Below are 23968 nucleotides of genomic sequence, written 5' to 3' on the forward strand. Positions count from 1 at the left end.
TGGTAAAGAGGTGCTACCGCTCTTGATCCCCGAGCGAAACAGGGGGACGGGGGGTCGGCCTAAGCACCGAGGCGACTCTCCTACTCACCAGCGGCGATGAAATTCAGGGCCAGGGGGAGGGCTGTCGGGGATGTGTGTATAGTCAGCATCTGCCGCTGCGGAAGAAAGGGGGGAGGGGGGGGGGGGGGGGGGGGGGAGAAGGACGAGGGCGGCACAACGATTAGCGACAAGCCACCGACGACGCGCCCGGCCCCCCCCCCCCCCTCTCTCGTCTGGCAAGTTCTAACCCGTCTGAGACCTGTTCCCGGCGAGGAACTCAGCCTTGGGCTGGTTCCGCATCTTCCAAGCGAGGCCCGTTCCCAGCAACCTGCCGACGCACACACAGTCAGCGCAACGTGTACGCTACACAAAAAAAAAAAAATTTCCCGGATACGGCGTGTATCCCCAAGCAGGTGAGCAACGGACAGGAAGGCGCCATAGGTAACGTATATGACGGCATTCGATGCCTCGAACGACGGCTTGCCCATCGCGGTCGCGAAAAAAAAGGGGGGGGGGGGGCCTTGCGGCGGCGGCGGATAGGCAAAGTAAGTAAAACGAGTCTCCCAAAGATGCGACGCTCGCTGTGCGCAGAGCAGACGGGGGGGTGAACTGTGCTGGTCCGAAAGAGAGAGAGAGGGAGTAAGCTACCCAAAAAGATAGGTACACCTGTTCTCGGAAAAACCGGCTAAGGTAGGTTGCAGGAGAGGCAGCAGAAGAAGGAGGAGAAGGGGGGGAATAGAATCACGAGAGGCGAGGAGAAAAAAAAATCTCTCGCTCGAGGTAAAATACATGGTAGTCCCGTGTCCGGCCTAGGGCGTCCTCAGCTAGCTTCCCGATCGAGTTTACTGCCCTGCGCAGCGACACGACAAGGGGAGCGGAGGTGGGGGGCAGGCAGAGGCACGACGCGCACAAGAGAGAGAGAGAGGCCGGGACGGACGGCGGGTTGCCCGAAGGTACCTGCGAAGTCGAGATAAAGTTACAGCTACTGCACCAGCCCCGAACGTACCTACGACGTACCTGCCCACGCATAGCCGCACGGGCCACTAGTTCAAAACTCGCTCACGCGTTCCGCCAACGACCAAGGCAAGGCGGCCTGCAGCACATGGCCCCCCCTCCTTGCTCCTGACGGCGGCAGCGTTTCCGTGCCGCTGCTCCGTCTGCGCGCGCGCAAAAATAGGGCACACGCGCACGCATTACGTGCGTGCTCGCACCATGCATCGCCGTACGCCTGCAGGACCCAGCAGCCTCTAGACCGGGCGCGCCAGTCGTGCGCGAACATACGATGCGATGCGATGCGATGCGATGCGATACGGCAACGGGACACACACACACACACACACACACGCCCCAATACGAGGCCTGGCAGCGAGCAGGTCTACGCCAGAAGACGGAAGAAGCAGAGCAGCAACAAACCAAAAAATCGTATGAATTCGTGATTGGATCCTTCCGACAGCAGACGGACAGACGGCATGGTCCGGTCGGTGTTTTTTTTGTCCTTCCAGCTCCAACTCCGGGCGAGCCCGCCCCCCGTTTCAAAAGCGTGACCAGCAGTACATAATGTATCTCTCTCTCTCTCTCTCTCCAGAATACAAGAAGAAAAAAGGCCCGCAGCTCGGTTAGCTTTCCGTCCCGCGCTTCGTACATCATCTTCCGACGCCCTTCTCGCGCGTGCATTAAGAACAAAAAAAAAAGGCAGACGCAGCAGCAGCAAACAAACACCAGGTTGCCGCAGAAGAAGAAGAAAAAGACCCGGCGGCTGGCGCAACTCCGTGGCATAACCGCACCGGCTCCGAGTGTAAGTCCGCGATTCTACTAAACCATTGGTTGTACAGAGGACGGCAGGATGAGAAGAAGAAGAAGAAGAAGAAGAAGAACAAGGTATATCAAATAAACAAATAAACACAAATCGTCCGTCGTGGTGGTTGTTGTGGTGGGAAGTTGTACATGCTATAAAACAGTAGCGGCGTACGCGTGACCCGGGCCCGCGCCTAAGCTATATCGCCCGAGCTTATTGCGTGCTGGCCGTGAGGTTGCGCAGCGCGGTCGGCCCCTGAAAGCCGATGTCGGGGGGCGGGACGGCGTGCAGCTCCATGTCCTGGCCGTCGCCGGGCGCGCGGTGGCCCTTGCGCCGGCTGCGGCGCTCCCCGAGCCGCTGGTCCCCCTCCTCGAAGCGGTGCCGGAAGCGGTAGTACGTCGGCGGCCGCGGCCGGCACAGCACCACGAGCCAGTTCTTCAGCATGCTGCCCTGCGTGAAGGCCCGGTACCGGTCCTTCTTGAGGAACTTGTGCGAGTTGAGGAACTCCCGCGTCGTCTCGCCCCGCGCCATCAGGAAGAGGTGGTACCCCATCAGCGCCGCCGGGTACAGCGCGCCCAGCACCCCGTAGATCGCCATCGCGAACGGGACGCGGAAGTGGTCCGCCGCCGCCCCAAACGAGACGCCCTCGAGGCGGGAGAACACCGCCACCTGGGCCAGCGACGCGCCGACCAGGAAGAGGGAGAGGAGCGTGACCGACGTCAGAAAGGTGAAGAAGTATCGGTAGTTGCGCCTCCCGACGCAGTTGTTGATCCACACGCAGTGGTGATCCTGGGTCTCGACGCAGTTGTCGCACAGCCGACAGTGGTGGGTTCGGGGCGGCCGCCAGATGTTGCAAGTCCTACAATACTTAGTTGGCACTTCCATCGCCGCCGTCGCCGACTCGGCCGATTTGATCAGGGTCCAGTCGTTGGTCGGCGGGGCCAACCGCAACGGGTCCTCGTTCTCATCCACCGGGGGGAAGTGGTGAAGATTGCGCGGGAGGATCTACAAGTTCCGAGTCAGCATTTTTCCCCATCTGCACATCGTCGCGCGGTGAAAGTTTTTCTACTCACCCCAGGATCCGTGCCCGACGCGTGAAGGAAAGAAGAGGTACATATGTAAAACAGGTAAGCGAACAATATAGGGACCGCGGGCGAAACGTGATGCCATAAGTAGGGCGCAGAGAACGCGAAGAAGAGAATGGCTGGTATGACGAATAAGCATCCGGTCGCGATGTTGATGGGTCGATGCCGGGTGTTTTGAAGGCGGCCGCCTATGCAGAACACGGTGTTGCCCTCGAAATACTCGTGGTTATGACCGAGGCCTGTCGTCTTCTCCCTAGCCACTTTGGCCTGGGCAACGGGGGTGTTGGTGGCCGAAGGGGTAAGCTGGGGCGAGGAGCCGCCGGAGGAAAGCTTCTCTGCGCCGTGCGTGTTGCGATTCGTGGGGGTGCCTGTGGATTCGCGCATGCCGGAGAAGAAAAGGTTAGATCGAAAGGACCTTGACGACTTGATGGGGCTTGGTAGATTCCCACCGGACTTGTGAGTCTTGTCAACATCCAGGTTCAGGCCAAGCTCCTCGGCCTTCTTTCGCTGCAGCGGGCGCACGCTGTCGCTGACGCTATCAGCTAGATGGTGGCCGCGGGTCGGGCTCGTGGTAGACGTGATACGATCGTACGGCTCCGTCACCTCGGTACCCCGAGAGGGGGGCGGTGGCATGTCGCCGTCATCGGTTATACGATGGGCGAAATGGGCGACGGGTCTAGAGGTGCTGGCGCCCTGGGGTAGAATGTGAGACTGGTCGTCATCCGGGATGTCTCCGATGCTCGATCGATTTTCGATGGTAGCAGCGCCAGAGCGCGACGCGCCTCGCTGGGCCTGTAACTTCTGGGAGCTCATAGGGTGGAAGAAGGCATGCGAAGCCAGAGGAACATGGCTCCGGCTCGTGGAACTGACCGGGCGTCCGCTTCCAATACTACCGCTTAGACTCCCTCTCTGCAGGGCCTTCCTCATAGACGTCGTCTGCGACCAGCCGCCGCGGGAGGAAGACATGCCGGTCCTCGCAGTCCCAGGCCGGGAATCGGTCGCGCGAAGACTCCGCCGCTGGCTCGCCGCGGTCTTGGTATTTTCTTGCAGGGCGCCGTCACCGTCTTCGGACGCAATGTCGGTCATTCGAGACGAGATTATACTCGGAGGGCCCGCGGCGAATTTGGGGCTGGGGAAGCTGTCGGTGTCATCGCCGGGTGAGGTCGGCCTTGCCCGATTTGATGCCATTTTCGAGGATACGGAGATTCCATGCGACCGCGTCGGTAGGAGATGTTAACCTGGCAAGAACCTGAATTCGGATCACGTCGGCATACGCGAAGGGCCAGAATGTACGTATAATGGCAATTGCGGTGGCATGCACTATGAGAATAACGGATACTTGTGTGTGTGTGTGTGTGTGTGTGTATCGGTCGACCTGGCGAGGGGAGGAGGGACAGGGAGAGGAAAGGAAGGCGGGTGGTTGATCGTTGGTTTGTTCGTCCGTCGGCGGTAGGAAAGATTAGGAAATTGGAGAGAATGTCGATTTTTTTTGTCCTTGTTTTTTCTTTTTTTTTTCTTCTTCTTCTTCTTAGGCTGTCGACCACATCCGCACAGCAGGTATCATAAAAGTCGATAGGGTAGAGACCGTCGGACTGGAGGTGAGGAGAAGGGAAAATCAAATGAGGGACAGTCGAACGGCGTCGAACTGGAGGTTGTGCGGGTGAGGTTCGCGGTCGTCGCGAAATGAGACGATTCACCAGGACCAGGCTAGGTCGAGAAGATCAATCTGGCAAGGGACAGGGCCTGCTGGGGAAATAACAACGAGGTTCAGATGGTAGATGAAAAGGGGTCCGCGCTCAGGGTTTAAGCACAGACGGATAGACGGAGAGAGGCGGAGCAGGTACCTATCCGCCTAGAGTACGAGGCAGGGTACCTTACCTGCCCGCCTTCGCCGATGCATAGTAATAACACGCATAACAATCACATCAGTGCTCTGAGTAGTGCTGCGGGTAATCACGAATCATCCCGTAAGGGGACGGCATATGAATACGGTATACAGGTATGCGGTACCCGAGAACCTCCTTAGGTACCTCTCCTTACCTTGCCTTAGGTGAGGTACCTGGCCTACCTACCTGTGACCTGTCGTCGCAGCGGCGTCATCTTACAGGTAATTATGGCATGTTGGCGCATGGACCTACCTATAACTACTCGCAATGCGATTCAGATACGGCATGTACCTACCTGACGATCAGGTACCTACCTACGGCGGATATCCCAGGTACCTCCGCTTCGTGGCACGGACACCTCCGACGCCACGCAAAATCTTATTGCTGGCCTATGAATACCTAGCAGGTAGGTAGCAAAAGGCAACTGACTCATAGGTACCAGGAGCCGTACCAGGGTAAGTACTGCCCACTAGCACCGCCTTACCAGCATAGACCTCCGACGTTGCTCCGTGCGGCGTAGTGGGAAATATTGTACGCCTTACATCTAAGGCATTGAGAAAACTCCCACTCCGGCTCTCACTCGACCCAACTGGCCAATAGCGGATGCCCTCTCTCGCAACGGGTTATCGTACCACCTCGACGCTTCCTCCCACTAATCTTCCCCCCCCCCCCTCCAGACGCCCGAACCGCCGCCAGAGCGCAACGAGCACCAAGGACTTGGAATAGAAACCACAACCGCAAACACCGTCCGCCATGGCCTCCCTGATCGCCCGCCGGGCCTTCTCCCAGAGGGCCTTCTCCACCACCGTCCGGCGCCTGGCCGCCGACGCCGACGCCGCGCTCAAGAACGAGACGAAGCGCAATCCCGAGCTGATGGTGCGTAGCGCCCCGACGCCGGCGACGGCTCCGCTCCCCCGAGGCACGCTGCTAACCCGTTTCCCCCTGCCTGCTCCCGCGGCTGTCTAGATCCTCGGCGGCGTCATGGTCCTAGCCCTGGGCGGCGCCGGTCTCTACTTCGGTACGGGTTCTCTTCTTCTTCGTCGTCGTTCTTCGCCTTCCCCTCCCCCCCTTCCCTCCCCCCTCCGCTCTCGCCTTGCGCCGCGAACCTCCCCCCCTAGCTAACCATGCCGCCGCGTCTAGGTCGCTCGCCCACCGGGTCGACGTCCGAGGAACCCGTCGGCCTCGCCAAGTCCGGCATGCCGTGGGAGACGGGCGCCACCGAGGGCAAGTACCGCTACCACCCCGGCGGCGACCCGCAAGCCGCTCCCAAGGACGCCCCCAGCGCCGTCAACGTCGTCATCGTCCCCAACGTCAACCTGCCCAAGGTAACGCACCCCCGAAATCCGTCCCGCGTCCTAGGCGAAGAGTCCCGCGACCTGCGCTAACACCCGTGTGCAGCACCTGCACGAGAAATACAACAAATGGGGCAAGGATGGCTACTGAAGGGTTGTCGCTTAGAGCCTGGCCGCTGTAGAGGACGCGACGAATTTGTTGTTGTACATAGCTGAAATCAAGCATCGAGGCGGCATTACGGAAATCGTTGGGGTCGAAAAAAAAAAACTGTCTGCTCATGACAGTCTCTAGAGGGGTTTACTCGATTACTTGTCGATCTATCTAATTGCGTGGCGACGCGTGCACAATAACCGGCCGGCTCATTTGGACAGGACGTCATTCGTTAGTTACGGGAACTAAGGTAACCATATCGGCAATCTTGAGAGATTATCGCCGGTTCTCCGAACATGTGATGAACCGCTGGAAGAACCGCCGTCACTGTATCCCTCCCATACCCCATCCTATCTCGTATATACCTGTATTTTACGACCCCCAGCGCGGTGATACCGACAGCCTAGATCCACGTGTACGGAAATGGTAGAGTTCTTCTCTGCAGGGCAAGCAGTACCTACCGCGGCTTCATGTTGTTAACATGTCTACTTCCTCTTTCGTGAAGCCAAACAGATACAGCAAGTCGACCAAGCTGTCGCCGTTGAGTCGCGCACCAGCTTCCAACTGCACCCTCGGCTTAGCGTTCCAAGCTACCCCCAACCCTGCCGCGTCGAGCATTAAGAGGTCGTTAGCACCGTCGCCGACCGCGACGACCTGGTCTAGGGAAATGCCTTCCTGCTTAGCGATCTGCAGCAGGAGCTCCTTCTTCCGCTCCTTGCCCACGATAGTCCCCTCTACCTCGCCGGTCAGGCGCCCCGAGTCGTCGATGACGACCTCGTTCGCGTGGGCATGGTCGATTCCCAGCTCGACAGCCAGCCACCCCGTCAGGGGCCGGAAGCCGCCAGACAGCACCGCCGTCGTGACGCCCAACCTCTTGAGAGCCTTGAGCAGCTGGGGCACTCCCGTCGTGACCTCCAGGGCCGGCCGCAGCTGCTCGAATATCGTGGCTGGAAGTCCCCTCAGCAGCGCGACCCGTTCCCGAAACGCGGCGTCGAACTCTAGCTCTCCCAGCATGGCGCGATGGGTTATCTGGGCGACCTTGGCAGCCAAATCTGGCGGGTCCGCGATGGCCGCCGCGAGCAAGTCAATCACCTCCTGCGTAATCAAGGTGCTATCCATGTCGAAGACCACCAGGCGCGGATAACGCCGCCAGAGGGTATCCCGCTGCAGCGCGACGTCGACGTTCCACTCGCGCTCGAAGCGATAGATCAGCTCGTGCTTCCGAAGGTCTGCCAGCGAGAGGTAGTCGGGGGACGGAGCCGGGGATAAGGTCAGCTCGACCACCAGAGGGTGGTCCGGGTCGTCGAGGCAACGGTGCGACGAGGTGGCTTCGGTGACGCCTTGGGGCAAGGGAAACGAGGACATGAGATGGAGGAAGGACGTGATGCATAGCGGAGAGATGTACGAGCCGTACAGGCGATCCAGAGATTCGGGTTCTGCCGTAGCCGGTGGCTCCAAGGGAAAGGACTCGATGTCGGTGGTGGGGGCTAAGTTCGCGGGAATATCGGAGTCGGAGGAGACCAGCCTCGGGGAGGCACTGGCGCGGGAGGCGAGCGCCGAGGCGGATTTGTAGACGAGGGTGGCCACGAGCCGGTCGGACCTGGTGCCCCGCGGCGGAGCGCAATTCGGATGGGTGAAGTCGTGGCTGACGCCTTCGAGGATCCTCGGCGGCTCGTCCTTGGAGGGCACGCCGTTGAAAGGGCTGAAGGGCTGCGCAGGGGATAGCTTGGCGCCTTGTAGATCTTCGACGACGGTATCGATGCCGAAATGGTTGTCCGGGTGTTTCGGAGGCCGATACTGCTGGTGCTCTTTGAGATAGGAGCTGGTCCTCATCGAGGACAACTGCGGTCGACCCGAGACATTCTTGGTGGGGCTGTCCTCGCCGGCCATGCTGGGAGAAGGAAGAATTGATGGGGAATAGAAGTTGTACGGGGAACAATTGCTCGGGGGAAGCGCAATCGGGCGCGAGGCTGTCTGATTTTTTCTTCTGTCTCGGCGTGTACGAGGATACTTGGATGACAGGTGGACAGAAGTGACACCTTCGGAGGTCGGATCTCACACCAGCCCTCTCTGGAGAGAAAAGCAGTACAGGCCTCCTCCATGGTGTACTCTCTAAGCTGTTAGTACCCAAGGGGGAGTAAAGGTTTTACAGAAGATATGTGACGTGTAACATTAAGAACACACCAATTGATAAGGAACTAGGTAATTAATAGATTAATTCAATGGTGGGGGGGTTTTTTTTTTCTTGTACGCCGAGCCTTTCGTATACCTACCTACCTGCCTTCTCGTTCTAATGTCAACATATAATAAATTTGTCATATAATAAAGACGTTGGATAAATTTGCCGCTGTTCGTTTGTTATTACTTAATTTCGCCTTACTAGTCGGCCGTTGCCGACATGAGAGGGGTTGGGCTGATGTGGGATATTCACTAGAGGCAACGCAGCCCACAGCACGCTCCACTCTGTCATTTGAGCTCAATATCTCGTGAATGCCCGGACGGTCCAACATGCCAACCTACCTCCCGTCTTATGATGCGTCCTGTTTCTCCGGTTTCCGATCGCTTGTCGCCGTGGGAGGTCAAATTATCCGGCTAAGACGCCGAGTCCGAGAGCAGTAACACCGACGCTGCGAGACGGAGCAGCAGTCGGGCTACGTAAAGCCCGGTGACCGAATATATCGAATCCTGCCGCGACCTGTTTTCGCCAAGTTCGCTAAGAAGAAAGTGTTAAATCATGAAGAGGAACAGCGTGGACTCGCTGTTGGAAGCGCCGTACACTGAAACACCACAGCTGCCAACAGCTGGCCCGGGGTGCCGATCGACAGGAACAACAGCTACAACGGCAGTGCGATAGGTAACTGTATCTAGCCGTGGGCCAGTTGTGGATTGCAGCTGGGTGAAGTAGGAAACAATAAGGATATGAAGGCGAGATCAACGATCTGGCGTAAAACGGGTGTGTAACTGTCTGGCTGTGTACCTACGTGTTTTGTGTGATGTAAGAAGGAAGGTGGAAATATGTGCGCACGATCCATATAAATATAGGTATGCCTACCTTAATAGTCACACCTGATAGACTTTGTTGTCCAAATCCGTTTCTGGCGTGGAGCTTGAGCTGGCGCTGCTTTAACCTGAGTAAAAGGTGATCTAGGGGTGAGCCAGGGTGATCAAGGCCTAAGCTGACTGCCTATGATCGACTGACTTAAAAACTGTGAAGGTGGAATTTAGTAATAGTGTATACAGAACGTGTACGTAGTAGGTTCTATAAAAGCTACTATTTATAATGCATTGAAGGCTGACCCAAGGAGCTGCGGCTGCCTGGGTCCTGAACCATGGCGAAGGTCGCATGAAGTTGAAGAAGGACAATGTAAATTTAAAGTCGTATTAGTAGTAGGGTGATAGGTTCGCAAGTAGCCCGTCGGAGGGACGGGGAGGTTAAGGTGATTTAAGGTGATTTAAGGTGATGCTCACTGAGCAAGGGTGATCAAAGCCCGAGCAAGAGCGGCGCTGCTGGCTAACTAGCCTGGGCCACCCCTGGTCCAGTTTTCGTGGTAGACTGCCTAGGTAGGTATCGTAAACCCTACAGGGGCTCGTCCTACCACTATAATAAGAAAGACTTGGAATTCTCCCAACGTGTTAGCTAGAAGACCTGGTGAGGTTGGCCATTAAGCGCCTTGGTGTCAAGAAGGCGAGAACAGGACACCGCTTAGGTAGGTATATCATCCAGTATAATGCCCTCCGTACGCGTACCTCGTAGCATCTTCGTCCTGGTCTTGATCCAATGAATAGGTATATACAAAGGCGTGATTGAGTAGCCTACCTGGTACTCGACCCGGGAACGAAGAGACAGGGCTGCCATCCCAGTATTCCGATAGGCCATCGACAATTGCGGGGAAGGACACCAAAACCTCAGAAAAATCTCACTTTCAAGGTAGTGCTAATCGTCACTCTGCTAAGCATGCCGAGTAGCTAGCTCTCTTTCTTAGAAGAGCAGTTCGAGGAGACCTTGGATACTCGTGTTGGGTGGCAAAGTGACGCGGCTGTCGGCCCCGATATACCGTGGAAGCGGCTCTTTGGCCATTGCAACATCACGACCCCGTCCCGAGACCCGGGCTCGCTAGACTACCGACGTAACGTGGTTTATTCGCCTTTACTACCTGTTTCGCGACGCGCCGAGAACCGCCTACGTCTTCGCGATCCGTTTTGGGTAGCACGACACGGGCTCCGGTGTCACGGCTGGGTGATCGACGTGTAAGTAGGTAGGTAGGCAGTTGAGAGGCCAGCTATGGGGGGACGTTAGGAGCGGGCACAAATCAGCGAGACCAGTGCAATCCAGTTGCTGATATCCTCTTGCTTTTCAGCGGTGGCGTCCCGAGCCTTGCATTTTGAGCAAAGCATTGCGATCAATGGGATGATTCACTTCATCACGTAAGTACCGCCCCGAGCACCAGAGATGAATTCGTACATGGTCGCCACCAGACCCCTAGGCGATGACCTCAACACCAACAAGTGATCGACCGGTCACCTATAGGCAGTACGTAAGGGATACCTACGGAGTGGCGTTGTCGTCGCGGGTGGCCATTATGCACAGATGTAGGTGCGTAGGTAGGTACCTACATTACCCGGCGCGGATCTGATGTCAGCTATGCGAGGACATATATACCTCACCCACCTGCAGTGATACGTATGCGTATGTGTACCGCAAGCTGTCGGGACGGGCAACGCGCAACAAAAAGGCGACGGGGGCCACCCGGGCCACCCGGCATCCGGCCAATCAGTGCGCCGACAGCGCGGTTGCGACTACACTAGCGCCGATGTCGTGATCGGAGTCTGAAATGTCCCAAGATCCAAGGCACGCCGCCGTGCCCACGGTCTACCGTCCTTGGGGCCACAGTCCATGGGGCAGTCCACGGGGCCGCCTGTAATATCCCACCTGGGCACATCGCGCAATCGTTCCTAACCCCATTCTCCCGCCTCTCCCCCGTCCCCTCTGCCCGGCTTGCTTGTGCTAAAAGGCTGCCGAGAACCGGATTAGTCATGGCGTGAAGCCATCGAGTCTCGCCTCGAGACGCTGGCACCTCCTGTAGCCAGCTGTAGCCAGGCATGGGGAGCGAGATATAGACAGTTGGCGTTGCTACTTGGTGCGGCGGCAGCAATGAGCAGCGCCTAACCCACTGCCAAGCTGGTTTCCCCGAAGCACCGACTGGGGCAGCACTTATTGAGCGACACGCTCTCTTCCCCCTTCTCCTCTTGCTGCCACTAATCAGCAGACAACCATACCCATACCCATCCCCACACTCATCCTATTTCGGCTGGCTTTTCTCTCTCTCCTTCTCCTTCTCCCTCTCCCTCTCTCTCTGGCCTTGTTTTTTTTTTGGCCCTCTTCCCCTCGTCTTCGTCATCCCCAGGTCCTTCCACGATCAAGCCTCGCCCTCTTCTGACCATTAGTCTCTTGGCTGGGAAATATCGTCACGATGGATGCCCCGTTGTACACGTCCTCGAATTCGTCGGGCACTTCCTCGCCCCGTCTCCGGTCCAAACACTCGCCTCCCGCACCGGACGCCGAATCGGGATATGTCTCAGCCACATCGTCAACGGCCGGGTCTTCGGGAGGGCTGCCTCGAGTGACCCTCACGCCGCCGCACGTCGCACACCTCAACCGGGAGTTGGAAAAGATGACGGCGATGGACCGGCTTCGCTTCGTCAAGATCTGCTTCCCCAACCTGTACCAATCCACCGCCTTCGGCCTCACCGGCCTAGTGTCCACAGATATGCTCTCCAAGATCGAGGAGGAGTCCCCAAGTTCTTCTCCCGTCCACCTCATTTTCCTCGACACGCTGTACCACTTTGAGGAAACCCACGCTCTCGTCGAGCGAGTCAAGGAGCGGTACCCGAACATCCGCATCCACACCTACAAGCCGCATGGCGCCAACACGGTTGCCGAGTTCGAGGCGAAGTACGGCGAGAAACTGTACGAAACGTCGCCGGATGAGTACGACTGGACCGCCAAGGTTGAGCCGCTGCAGAGGGCTTACGTGGAGCTGAACGTAGCCGCCGTCTTCACCGGCCGGAGGCGCTCCCAAGGAGGCGAACGGGACAAGATCGGCGTTCTCGAAGTGGACGAGGAGAGCGGAGTCGTCAAGATCAACCCCTTAGTCGACTGGTCCTTCGGCCAGGTACAAGCGTATATCACGGAGAACCGGGTTCCGTATAACGAGCTGCTGGACAGGGGATACAAGTCCGTCGGCGACTGGCACTCGACGTCACCGGTCGCGGCGGGAGAGGACGAGCGAGCAGGTCGATGGAAGGGCCAGGCCAAGACGGAGTGTGGTATCCACAGCAAGAAGTCGCGCTACGCGCAGTACCTCGAAGAAATGGGGCGGAAAGCAGAGGAAGAGAGGCTCACGGCGGCATTAGAGAAGATAGAGAAGGAGCAGGAGGCCGCATGATGATTTCGGGGGGACCGACGACGAGACCCCGTTACCAGGCCCGGCACACGAGGGGCGCCTGAGTAGGGCTCCCGGGAAAATTAAGGATGGAAAGGCATATCAACGGCGTTGGCGTTCGGGCGCATAATAGAGGCACCCCGAGGATTTGGCTCGAAGGGGTCTCTGATGCCCACCACATGGTGGGGATTAGGCTAGGTTGACGGATAGAAGGACGGATCCGCTTACCTACTTTATACCTTACCTACCTAGCATTCAGGTTTTTTTTATACCACCGCACTCTCTGACCTTTGCGCATGCTCTCATAACGGAACGAGACCCGGTCGACCGTCGCGATAGCGTGACACAGCAAATAGGCAGCTCTGCGCGCGCGCGAAGTTGAGGTTCTAGAGATGGGAGCGGACGGAAGGACAACGGCGGGGAGAGGAGGAGGAAGTCGAAGTCAATTGGAACGTACGTTCACGTAGAGTTAGCAAGTTTGGACGATCCCCGCTTACCTAATGGGCTCGTATTTTAGTCTCCTATCCCCGCGGGCTAGAGACGGCTGCGAATTGGCGCGTTCGACCCGGAAAAACTAGACGGAGGGTTTATACGATAACATACGTACCGACCTACCTACCTCTGGCAGTGCGGGGGGAGCGCTCGCGCCACGGGAACGAACACGGGAGCTGGTCGCCGCGAAGGGGGAGAAGAGCCGGGCTACGGCGACGCTGGGGGGTATTTTACGTCAGGGGAGGCGTGCGCGCAGCTATCTGCGCTCGGAGCAGAACGGCGCCGGCCAATGGAGCAGCGAGGGCGGCAAATGCGTCGCGGCGGAGTGCGTCGCGCTCGGCTCGGAACTAAAGTGTTTAACGCTATACTGCCTCTGCTATCCTGCGTGCCCACAGTTGGGGGCAGGGAGGAGGAGGAGGGGGACGGTGACGGCGATGGTGGTACTGATGAATTGGATCCCGTCCCTAACCAAGGTAACATACGCGCATATCTATACACACATACATGTATACCCCCATCTAGACGTAGCTGCCCTGCCGCCTACCCCCCCCCCCCCCCCCCCCCCCCGCCAAAAAAAGAACCAGCACCCCCAAACTGCCGCGCGCCACCGGTGTTGGCGCACCGAGAGGCGGGGCGAGGTCGTAGGCTAGGGTCGTTAATATACATTCTACATCCGTGAAGGAACGCCGTCAACCACCCCTCCTCGTCGTCTCCTCTCGTCTCTTCTCTTCCTCCCCCCCCGTCACAAGGGAGCCCAAATAAATGCCGAACCAACAAAACGTCGGTCGCCCGCGCCTCTTAGCCGTGAAGTGTCTACTGCTGCCCTTCCAAGGGTGCGCCGATCGATATATCTAGGGCTTCGCTCGCGTTCGCGTTCACGTTCGCATCCGCGCTCTCGCCCTCCCCCGTCACCTCTCCCGCGCCCGCGCCCGCGCCCGCGCCCGTACTCTCCAGAGCCGGCGGCTCAGGCTCCGTCGCTAGCTCTGGTTCCAGCGCCAGCGCCAGCTCCAGCTCCGGTCCCGGCCCCGGCCCCGGTTCGTCCTGCTCGCCCTGTCGGTCCAGCGCCGCCTCGAGCCCGCTGAATAGGTCTGGACTCCCGGGATCGTTCCCCTCTACCCTTCCGGGCGTCGCTGCGCCGGCTGGCTCGGGGATCGGTATGGGATCGGCCGCCGTCGCCGTAACCATCGCTGTGGCCTCGTCCGGGACTTCGCCCGACGCTTGTTGCTGGTGGTGCGGCGGTGGCGGGTTTAGGTTCGTGGCCGCCGCATCCGTAGCCGTCGCCCCGGATACGCCCTCCTCTGCGCTTTCCCGGTGGCCCAGATCTTGACCCAGATCGTTCACCAGGTCCTGACCCAAGTCCGGACCCAGGTCCTCGCCCAGATCTTGACCTATGTCTTGGTCTTGGCTCCGGTACTCTTCTGTTGCCGCTTGCTGCTCGAAGTTCAGCGTTTCCGACACGACTCCGGGCGATATGTCAAAGGTAAGGTCCGCGGGGATATCCTCGATATGCGTCGTCGTCGACGTTGCTGTCGGATCCGCAGTTGGCAATGCGTCGATAAAAGGGACAGCTGTCTGCTGATGCGATTCACTATCAATCTCCACGGAGATTAGTGGCTGGCGGTTAGAATCGACTGCCAGCCCATCTTCCACTATCTCGTCAGGGGGCAACCCGCCGGAGATATCCCACATTTCCACATCCTCGGCAGGCTTGGCTGGACTCGGGGCCGTTGGCAGAGAAAACACATCGTCGGGTCCGGATACCACCGGAACTGGATCGGGGAGTGTCTCCGGTAGTGTCTCGACCGTGGTAGCACCCTCCAAAGGTTCTAGCTCCCTCGATATATCTTTTGGCGCGGAATCGGTTGGCGAATTAGCGGTTACGACGTTCTTAAGCGGACTTCCTTCAAAATGTGCGTGGGATTGGGTGAGGGGTAGGTCGAGAGTGCTGGGTCCGAGCACGAGCCCATCTCCAGTTGAGACGTCGGCGGCGGTTTCTTCCGTGACGGACAGCCCAGGTTGGTCAGCAGCAGAAGCAGTAGGTGTAGCTTCTACCGCGTTGTCGCCGCCCACTTCGCTCTCGGCCCGGAAGCCCGAGCCGCTCTCGCCGTCCACATCACTATCTTCGCCGTCTTCACCGTCGTCGCCGTCATCATCCCCATCATCCACGTCGTCGTCGTCAGCCATCTCGACATCCTGACTCTTAATTTCTGGCTGGTCGCCTGATGGTTTGACGCCCTAAGAACGGTCAGCGCCCCTGGAAGAGAGAGTACTGAGACTCGAGACAACCTACGTTCTGCTCCATGCTGCTTGGCTTGGCGCCTTCTGGGGCGGCGCCAGCGCCGGAACTCGGTGCGCCATGTCGCGTAGTAGCCGGGAGTGGTAGCTTCTTCTTCCGTCCCCGGCCGGGGCCTTTAGGTTTCCTCTTAGGTGGCGGGGGCCGCCTCCGCGCGGAGGGGGATGCCTCTACGGGCATGGCGGGCTCGGGTGCTGGCACGACCGTGGTCGATATGATCTCGCCCTCTACATGCTGCCCTTCGTTCAACGTGACCTCCTGCGTGTATGGATTCCCGGCAGCATCGATGCGGCGAACGGTGGCTCGCATCACAGTTGGGCCAGACGACGCCCCGGCCGGGAGGTCCGAGGACAACGTAACGATGCCCTTCCTCCGCTTAGCTAGATGAGAAACGCCGGGACCCTCGGCGTTGCGGGCAATCTGCTTCCAGACCCTCACTTGGAAGCCCTTGGTGCTCGGGTCTTCCTCTTTCTTTTCCGGCTTCTCTGGTATGGCAGCATCGGCGTCGACCTCCTCTTCTTCGGTAGGCAGCGGGCGCTTGTATAGCCGGCCAGAGCGAGCCGCCCTCAGTAACTCTTGCGTGTGCGTAGGCAGTAGGTGCGAATCCTTGGGCATGCCGTGCGGCAGTTCGATGGCCCATACGTCGTTCTTCTGCGTCGCGTCTGCAGGCAACGGCGGCGCAATGCTGACCCATTCCTGGCGCCATTGCCTCACGGGCAGGCCTAGAACACAGATTTAGACATTGCGCTTTCTCCAGCGTCGCAGGCGGGAGGGGGTTGGTATACCCTCGAAATCGTCGTGCTCGACATACCCGCTGCGATTCCCGCGTCGGGTTTGGGTGTTCTGGCGGAACTATAATTCGCACACTGTCAGCCCACTACGGCGACTCCACTAGGCAGAATATTCATACATTTGGGGCCATTGAGACGGCCGGCGGGTAGTTTTATCCCCTAGGTTGGATCGGGGGTGTCGACGGCTTCCAAATGAAATATCGAAGAATCAACCATCCAAGGGAATCCAGACGTGCCGAAGAAGAAAAAACGTATACCGTATGCTAGACTTTTCGAATAAATCCAAGAAGGATGCACGTCGCAACGGGGTTTCGCGGAATGGGTTCGATAGTCTAACAAAGGCTTGGGGGGGGAGAGATTGAGTGCGAAATGTCGCGACGACGCGATGAGCCGGCATGGCAAGGTAATCAGAGAGGCGGGCGGACGGGAAACCCATGAATTGTACATAAAGTACAGATATTTTAACCCATGCATGGTCCCATCTTACCAAGTGTCCAATCAAGGTTAGGAGACTAATACATTGAGGTACCGGACATACACATATAGGTGCATAACACCGCATTTCTGCATGTTACAAGGTACCTAAGTCTGCCCTTATAAGGCGCCTATACTAGGCACCTCCTGGAGGTAGGTAAGAGGTACGTCCTAACCCACCTTAGGTACGGTACTCAGGCAGGTAAGAGGTTGTAATGACCTCAGGGTCTGCCACTGGCGCATTACATCAAGCAGCCTTACGGTACCTACGGGCATATGTTGGTATCTAAGCTTAGGTACCTGTTTATACCTCCGATGGAAACGTATTGTGCCCAAGGTGCCTACCTTAGGTACGTACCTAGGCAGGTATGTACCCACGCCTACCAGGATATATACCCCCCCTATGACAGATTCACCCCCCGACCTGCTTCAGGTCACTCATGGACATTAGACATCCACCCATGCCGACAGATTTGCCTACCTAACAAAATTCAGAAAGACCGTCTACAAACGAGACGAAAACTCATAGATTCTAGTTCCTGGAGCGTTTAAAAACAAGGCATGAGTTGAAAAAATTTTGTTTTTTTTTAGGGGGGCAAGGGTTCTTCTTTCGCACGTTGCGTAAGCATGGGAGGTACTTGGCGGCTTCGAGCCCGTTGGCCATACCCCAACCGCGCAGACGTCACCCGCCAGCCAGACCTCCGTCTATATCCGTCCGTCCATTAGAAAAAAAAAAGCCAGAACCTAGTCCTAGTCCATCCTACTCGTTTCTCGAGATGAGGAGCCCCTCCGTTTGTAGGGCGCCCTGCAACGTAGAGGGGATCCGTTCGTGGCAAGCGGTCGAGTTCAACGGCGTGCTTTTGGTGTACAGTGGTATATAGTAGTACAGGGCAAGTATTTCTTGTTCTCAGGAGGCGCACAATATGACCGTCTGGGGGGGTGGGATGGCGCGTAAAAACTCGGAGAGGCACCGTGCTCTCGAGCGATATCGTGGCGGGTCTAGGGCATCAATCCCACCTACGACGGATTAGCACACGCCCACAAATGTCGTCGCCGCGAATACCGCATCTACTCACCCCGTGTCTTTCGATCGCGTGCTATCTCTATCTCCCGAATTTTCAGTCTGCTTGCTCCGCTGCTGGTAACACGCTGTAAGCAAGTAGGTACTTTTCCCCCTTCTTCCTCCTCCTCTTATCATTCGAACTAGGAACAACGTACCGACGTGCCACGCTCGACTACTAATCGATCTGTCTGGTAGAATTGACTGATAGTTGTCTGGCGCTGCGCAAAAAAAAAAAAATTTGGCGTTAGCGAAGCGGTTCTTCCTGCGGCACGGAACGGCACGCCGCCGCGCTGCCTGTAATTTGTTCCACCACCGGCGGTGACGAGGCAGCAAGATAGGTTACCTTCATCATCTGCAACTCTTTGAGGCCCTTCTGAAGGAGGGTTTGTATCTCCCTGGGGTCCTGCACACCCATGTTCTCTCGGAAGGCGTCTTTCGTCCGCCGCTTCGCGTACTCTCTGAAATTGTAGGCCTGAAACTGCTCGCCTTGACGCAGAAGCTGCCGATACTAGATAGTTGGAGAGAAAGGGTTAGCCTCGACTCGCCTGACTACGTAGGAATGAGGATCGCCAGAGAGGCTGCCTCACCAAGGACCGTGCCTGCTGTGGCAAGTCGCCCTTGAGGGCGGGGACGACAGACATGTCTATCGATACGCGCGAAACGTCGAGGGTCGGGGAAACTCGTTCGGGGACGGGGAGAGAGGAGGATGGGACAGAGAATGAAATGACTTGGCGAAGAGGCTAATGCTGGCCTCCAGGGGCGCGGGGGCGGCTGAGACGGGGAGGGGGGGCGAGAGGTAGAGGAAGAGATGATGCAACATGTGATAAAATGTCGCTTGTAGTAATGTCGCGCGGTAGAGAGAGAGTCCCGATCGCCTATCGATGCAGCCTGTTCTCGTTTTTGCTCGGCCAAAAATACAATCGGCGCCGAGCACGGACGAGTTCCGAGATCTTGTGCTCAAAATCCAAAAAAGGCCGCCTCGGAGTTACCACGGCCAAGACGGCATTTACTCGTTACGGTTGTACCAACTCCTAGAGCCACCTCCCGTCCGTCGCAGCCCGCTACCTTGCCTTAGGTAGGTAGGTATGTAGCAGCAGCATTCGCCTCTACGCATTGTTCTCACTTAGCAGCGTCCATACTTGTTGCATTGCCCTAGGCTACCTAGGTAGGTACGGACATCCCTGGTGATGTGTCTAATGTGTGCAATCCAGGCGACCTGTTGTGCACGCCTCGAGCACGAGGTGCATCCTTATGAGGTACGTGGGTAGGTAGGTAGGTATGTACATTAGGGGGCGGGTAGTTGGTAGGGAGGGCCTGCTCTAGGACCTCAGCACGTTAGGTACGTGGGTAGATAAGAGGTACCAGACGGTTAGGTAAGAGGTAGGTAGGTACCGGTATGCCTTGGAGGTTGGGTACCTACCTACCTACCTCCTAACCTGAGCCACATACCGACGCTATATTGGCAAGACGCAGACATAACGCGGTTTTGAGGTCGCCGCGGAGGAACCGAGCAGCCTCATGTAAGGATGGAATCGCTTCGGGTGCCAGGGTTTCGTATCTACGTACCCTTATTTCGCCGTAGCGCCCGTCTTGCGCTGCCACTCCGCCATAGCGTGGTCAAGAGTCACCAGGTGCTCCTCGATGTCCCTGGCTCGGTATCGCGTCCGATCCTCGGGGTCGAATTCGAGCTGGGTCTCGTCGCCGACGCCTTGTCGCATGTTTTTCCACTCGAGAAGATGGATGTCGTCTCTATGACGTTGGAAACTATCGTCGAAACAGCGCGGCGAACAGAAGACGGACGGGATACGGAAATTCAAAACACATTCCCGACATAAAACCAAGGTGCTTCTGGCATCTTCCATGTCCACGTCGTCATCCTGGAGGCGAACGCAGTCCTGACCGGACGCGCATTCATGTGCCTCGTCGATATGCGGCTCCTGCAGCTGGTTAGGGACCGGGAGGGCGAGCTAAGAACGGAAAAGGGGGTGGATAGGAAGCGGATGGAGGGGAGGAGAAGTGTGGCTTACGAAGCGCTTATCTTCGCACTCCTGCGAACAGAATACCATGGGCTCGACGTGGATTTCGCAGCGTTCACTCAATATTTGACAGAGGGGACAGGTGCTAAAGTCTTGCGGGTCAGGGTCCTTCGAACAGACAGAACATGGCGGAAGGTGGTATGGCTCGCTAGGGGGGGATGCCGCGACTCTGGCTTTCTCCTGCCGAGCCTTGTCTCGCTTGGCCTTGTCGAGTTCGTGGGCGGCTTTAGCTCTCTTGAGCTCTTCAAGCTGTTCGTGGAGGGCCCGCTTCTGATCGCAGTCGCTCTTGGCCAAATCGCGGTCGCGGACTATCGCGTTGATGACGTCCGCAATTGGCGTCCCGTCGCGGATCATGTCGATATAGTTCTTCGATTTCGCGCCGCTCGAGGGGTCGCTGCCGAGCCGGAAGAAGGCGTCGATATAAGCATCGATTCGCGCCTGCGGTGACTTTACGAGCTTCCACCGTTCCATAAACCTATCGAAAACTTCTTCGTCCCCAGCAGCGCCGTCGTTAAGGGCTGCTCTCAATTCCGACGCCAGCTGGTCAGAAGAGATGCTCCGGTCACTGATCTTCTGCTGCAGGAGCCGTGCTTCAGAGGGGGACTTGGCGGCCATCTGAAGTCCCAGACTTTTGGCTTTGTCCCGATACCACTCTTTCTTCTCGTCGAGTATGCGCTGTTCTATGGTCTTGAGGTCAACCTCGAAGTTGTGAGCCCTCGAGAACATGGTATCCAGCTCGAGAAGAAACGGCCGCCGACCCGAGAACCATTCCCTCGAAGCCGAGTTGAGATATCGGTCTCGCACTCGGTTTAGGAGGCGCGTCCAGCAATCCGGACATTCGATAGGATGTTTCTTGCCGTGATCCTCGATGCAAGACGCCTTGATGACTTTCACATCATCGGCGCAAAGCTGATGCTCCTTCTGAAGGGTGATAACTTCATCCCACGGCTCCAACATGTCGCCCCCTCGACCATGCGGTCGTAAAATTTCAATTCTTCCAGGGCGTGGCTCGATTTACGAAATGCCGTCTAGTCCCCCCCGCCGTCCTATGGTATACCTGGGCAACGCGTTGTAGGAGAGGACCCAGTGCCGAGCGCGTTAGGCGCTCGTTAAACCCCGTAGATGAACAGGGTTCCCCTAGACTTTATGTCTATATGTATGGGCAATCGACCGGATATAAATAACGATGGCGGGAGATACCTATTGACGTGAATACATAGGTAGACGCTCAAATACCTAAGTACGTCATATGCGTCCCAAAAGTGCTTGAAACCGTAAGAATGGATGGAGTGTAGGCGTCCGGACAGATATGGATGTAGATGGTAGGTAGGTAGGCAACTTACAAGGTAGAGCCTATCTGAGGGCGAAGAAGTCGAAGCAACAAAACATTACATTACACATATATGATATTATACCGTAGTACACCTTGAATAGCAATCCAATCAAATCAAGTTACACTTATGCCTACATACCTATATAAGAAGATATGCGTTAAAAGGTATATTACAAGATCGGGTGTCTCCGTACCTTAAATTACCTAGGTCGATATATTTAGACGCAGTAAACAATTCGAGAACATCCATTCATTTACGCCCTCGCCAGGATTCTCCACTGCCTAGCAAAAGTCAAACGTTCCGTTCATCACAGACCGAGTGCTCTCTTCAACACCGGCACCACTCGATAGCCATGGTCAGTCACCACCCAACCTACACCCGAGTCGGATAGCAGGCACTGACAAGCAGAGCACAGGCGGACAAGTTGCGCACGCAGCAGGAGCTCGAGCGGCTCCAAGCCAAGTACGTCGGCACCGGCCACCCGGACACGACCTCGTGGGAGTGGAGGACGAACGTGGCGCGCGACACGTACTCGAGCATCGTCGGCCACCCCCCCCACCTGTCCTACATCTCCCTCGCCCAGAACGAGCCCGCCGCCAAAGTCCGAGCCCAGCTGCTGCGGAAGATGATACAGCCCTGCGGCCCGCCGCCCCCCCGAGAGGGCGAGGAGCCCGTGCTGCAGCAGCGGCCAACGTAACAAGCTAAGCCTCCCGATGCGCCAGCTAGGTAGGAAGACTCCGGCCTTGAGTATATCAAATACCGAGAGGAGTGTTCCGACATGGGCTGAGGCGACCAACATGCGACGGACGGGTCCGGGTCCCCTTCTCCTACAACCAATAATACATTAGGCGTCACCATACGCGGTAGGAGGGAGGATGAATTTCAATATGGGGCTACCTCATCATATGTAGTGTTGCCGGCATGTCGCGACGATATTTAAAGTCATCACAGGCCTTGTCTGTGGGCGCCACATCACTCCAGCCGTTAGGGCACCGCAGGGCACAAGTCACTGCAAGCATGTTTTTGAACGGATCTACATCAATACCGTTGGGGGCGATAAAGACTAAATGGCCCGTTCATCCTCCTTATCGCTTGTTACGGATGTCAAGCGGGATTTACCTGAGCACGAATGAAAAGGGGGGGGGGGGGGTGGTGGGGTTTTCTTCGCTCTGTGGGATATGATTTTATTATCGCCTGCCGTCATCCCGGAAGCTACTTGTAGGGTTTAACAACCTCGAATGCACAGTGAACAACCTCATTCCTCGGGGGTGCTATTGCCGACGTGATTCCGGCTGGTCTCGTGGACGCCCAGGCTCCTCTGAAGTCTCTTGTCGAAGTCGTCCGGCAGCTCGCCCCAAACCTCAGTGACGACGGCGGCGATGCTCTCGTGCGGCACTTCCACTCGCCCGCGAGGCCCGACACACCAAGTCACGGTGTCCTCGTCCCCGTCGCTCCTCTCGACGACCTTGTCGACGTAGCCCTGCCGGACCAGCTTCTGTAGGACGTTGTCTGTCTTATCTATCGGCAGGTTCTGGCCGGCGTTCAGGCGGGTCAGGTAGCGCCTCAGCTTCGTGTCGCTCAGCTCCCCCCCGTTCAACACGACGAGCGAGATGACCATGGTGTAGAAGCCGACGTATGCCGCCTCTTCGGCCGTGCTCGGTATGCGCGACGGGCTGATGATAGCCTGCGATTTGTATTCTCGGGGTAGGGTCGAGACCAGGATGTACTGTCGGGAGGATGCGACGCTCTGAGAAGCAGCTTTCCTGGCGTTTGCCTCTGCAGCCACCGACGGGGTTAGGGAGTCGAATCGTAAGCAGGCTGGGGACGGGGCAGTCTTGTGGTTCCTCACTCTGCTTCTCTTTGAGCGTGCGCTTTTCCTTGACCGGCAATTCGACCATCTCCATGCCGAAGACCCTCTGGAGCTGAGCCTGGGCCCCTTCGAAAACTCGCTTAAAGGATCTTGGATTGTTGCCCAGGACTGTAGGCGTCCGAGGTCGCACGTTAGCATCACGTGTCCTCCGCAGAAGTGCCGGGGATGCTTGATCTACATACCTTTATCTCTAATACCATCCCTCCTAATGGGCATCCTCGCGTACTCACAGGCTAATGCGTACCGCACGAGCTTCTTAACCACCTGGTCTTCCGCATCACGAGCCCCCCTCTCCATGTCGACATCGCCGGTCTGGTCCTCCTCGGAGGCGTCGGAGGCGTCAGATTGGTCGTTGCGCCGCGACTGGCGACGTCCGTCGGCTTCGTCGGCTTCGCCATGGTTGGCAGTCCTCCGACGGCCCTGAGTCTGAGGGGGCGCCATGTCGCATTCGTATGGAGTTAGCGGGCTGGTAGCCGGCCGAGCGCTCTCGTCTCAATAGCTGAAGGTCTATAGGTATATAGCATGAGTCTAATAGGTGAGGTGAAAGATCTTGTCCATTTGGAGGGAGGAGGAGTTGCTGAATAGAGCTGTCATCTAGGTAGGTAGGTAGAGGTGGGCATAGGAGGTATAGATGTAGGTACGTAGCGGTTGCGGGTCGCCCGGTCCAACGCATCAGCGCGCGTCCCGTTGTCTCTCCACGCGTAGAACTAGGGTACTTCAGTGTACTTACCCACATAACGTAGGCCACCATACCCGGGTAGGTACCTGAGAGGTAATCAGGCGCCCGCGCTGGGTGCGCCGCCTTACATAACCCTGCACTTTTCGCTAAATCCTCCCCCTTACCCCTCCTTACGTAATCGTTCTGGTGCACCAACCAACCTATCGCAATCCCAATTGAAAGGCTTTTTTTTTTTGCGATTGCAC

General features: G+C 57.3%; 8 protein-coding genes across 8 annotated transcripts; 3 read left to right on the plus strand and 5 right to left on the minus strand.

Annotated features, from left to right (window-relative positions):
• Positions 1-2047: 2047 nt before the first annotated feature.
• On the minus strand, positions 2048-4005 carry GGS23DRAFT_602688 (zf-DHHC-domain-containing protein; the record flags this gene model as incomplete). The annotated part of the gene is made up of 2 exons (XM_051519361.1): positions 2048-2839; positions 2908-4005. The coding sequence occupies 2 exons, from the start codon at positions 4003-4005 to the stop codon at positions 2048-2050; spliced, it is 1890 nt and encodes a 629-aa protein (XP_051376438.1).
• Positions 4006-5275: 1270 nt separating this feature from the next.
• GGS23DRAFT_549671 (uncharacterized protein) lies at positions 5276-6544 on the plus strand. The gene is made up of 4 exons (XM_051515239.1): positions 5276-5681; positions 5772-5823; positions 5946-6130; positions 6204-6544. The coding sequence occupies exons 1-4, from the start codon at positions 5559-5561 to the stop codon at positions 6246-6248; spliced, it is 405 nt and encodes a 134-aa protein (XP_051376439.1). The 5' UTR covers positions 5276-5558; the 3' UTR covers positions 6249-6544.
• A 6-nt stretch (positions 6545-6550) lies between these two features.
• GGS23DRAFT_191714 (phosphoserine phosphatase) lies at positions 6551-8594 on the minus strand. Its single transcript, XM_051511719.1, has 2 exons — positions 8522-8594; positions 6551-8360 (listed from the first exon to the last, which is right to left on the minus strand). Exon 2 carries the CDS (start codon positions 8136-8138, stop codon positions 6717-6719), a length of 1422 nt encoding a protein of 473 aa, XP_051376440.1. The 5' UTR covers positions 8139-8360; positions 8522-8594; the 3' UTR covers positions 6551-6716.
• Positions 8595-11534: 2940 nt separating this feature from the next.
• Positions 11535-13083, plus strand: GGS23DRAFT_191711 (phosphoadenosine phosphosulfate reductase). The gene has a single exon (XM_051511718.1). It carries the CDS (start codon positions 11720-11722, stop codon positions 12692-12694), a length of 975 nt encoding a protein of 324 aa, XP_051376441.1. The 5' UTR covers positions 11535-11719; the 3' UTR covers positions 12695-13083.
• A 913-nt stretch (positions 13084-13996) lies between these two features.
• Positions 13997-18445, minus strand: GGS23DRAFT_593019 (uncharacterized protein; the record flags this gene model as incomplete). Its single annotated transcript, XM_051517978.1, has 5 exons — positions 13997-15418; positions 15474-16198; positions 16262-16328; positions 18148-18312; positions 18392-18445. The coding sequence occupies 5 exons, from the start codon at positions 18443-18445 to the stop codon at positions 13997-13999; spliced, it is 2433 nt and encodes an 810-aa protein (XP_051376442.1).
• Positions 18446-18780: 335 nt separating this feature from the next.
• GGS23DRAFT_549695 (uncharacterized protein) lies at positions 18781-21179 on the minus strand. Its single transcript, XM_051515240.1, has 2 exons — positions 19832-21179; positions 18781-19741 (listed from the first exon to the last, which is right to left on the minus strand). Exons 1-2 carry the CDS (start codon positions 20795-20797, stop codon positions 19373-19375), a joined length of 1335 nt encoding a protein of 444 aa, XP_051376443.1. The 5' UTR covers positions 20798-21179; the 3' UTR covers positions 18781-19372.
• Positions 21150-21871, plus strand: GGS23DRAFT_593021 (splicing factor 3B subunit 5/RDS3 complex subunit 10; the record flags this gene model as incomplete). The annotated part of the gene is made up of 2 exons (XM_051517979.1): positions 21150-21155; positions 21590-21871. The coding sequence occupies 2 exons, from the start codon at positions 21150-21152 to the stop codon at positions 21869-21871; spliced, it is 288 nt and encodes a 95-aa protein (XP_051376444.1).
• A 439-nt stretch (positions 21872-22310) lies between these two features.
• On the minus strand, positions 22311-23699 carry GGS23DRAFT_549698 (MAGE-domain-containing protein). Its single transcript, XM_051515241.1, has 3 exons — positions 23227-23699; positions 23024-23152; positions 22311-22950 (listed from the first exon to the last, which is right to left on the minus strand). Exons 1-3 carry the CDS (start codon positions 23483-23485, stop codon positions 22430-22432), a joined length of 909 nt encoding a protein of 302 aa, XP_051376445.1. The 5' UTR covers positions 23486-23699; the 3' UTR covers positions 22311-22429.
• Between the last annotated feature and the right edge of the window lie 269 nt (positions 23700-23968).

The sequence above is a fragment of the Durotheca rogersii genome (assembly GCF_024521655.1).
Source record: "Durotheca rogersii strain YMJ 92031201 chromosome Unknown GGS23scaffold_2, whole genome shotgun sequence".
Taxonomy (NCBI): Eukaryota; Fungi; Ascomycota; class Sordariomycetes; order Xylariales; family Xylariaceae; genus Durotheca; species Durotheca rogersii.

Bases quoted from the DNA above. Each gene is read 5' to 3' on its own strand.
- GGS23DRAFT_191711 (XM_051511718.1), top strand. From the start codon at position 11,720: ATGGATGCCCCGTTGTACACGTCCTCGAATTCGTCGGGCACTTCCTCG.
- GGS23DRAFT_191714 (XM_051511719.1), bottom strand. From the start codon at position 8,138: ATGGCCGGCGAGGACAGCCCCACCAAGAATGTCTCGGGTCGACCGCAG.
- GGS23DRAFT_549671 (XM_051515239.1), top strand. From the start codon at position 5,559: ATGGCCTCCCTGATCGCCCGCCGGGCCTTCTCCCAGAGGGCCTTCTCC. The intron at 5,682-5,771 runs GTGCGTAGCGCC...GCGGCTGTCTAG, and splicing joins AGCGCAATCCCGAGCTGATG to ATCCTCGGCGGCGTCATGGT. The intron at 5,824-5,945 runs GTACGGGTTCTC...CGCCGCGTCTAG, and splicing joins CGGCGCCGGTCTCTACTTCG to GTCGCTCGCCCACCGGGTCG.
- GGS23DRAFT_549698 (XM_051515241.1), bottom strand. From the start codon at position 23,485: ATGGCGCCCCCTCAGACTCAGGGCCGTCGGAGGACTGCCAACCATGGC. The intron at 23,153-23,226 runs GTATGTAGATCA...GGACGCCTACAG, and splicing joins GGATGGTATTAGAGATAAAG to TCCTGGGCAACAATCCAAGA. The intron at 22,951-23,023 runs GTGAGGAACCAC...CGGTGGCTGCAG, and splicing joins CACGCTCAAAGAGAAGCAGA to AGGCAAACGCCAGGAAAGCT.
- GGS23DRAFT_549695 (XM_051515240.1), bottom strand. From the start codon at position 20,797: ATGTTGGAGCCGTGGGATGAAGTTATCACCCTTCAGAAGGAGCATCAG. The intron at 19,742-19,831 runs GTAAGCCACACT...AACCAGCTGCAG, and splicing joins AGTGCGAAGATAAGCGCTTC to GAGCCGCATATCGACGAGGC.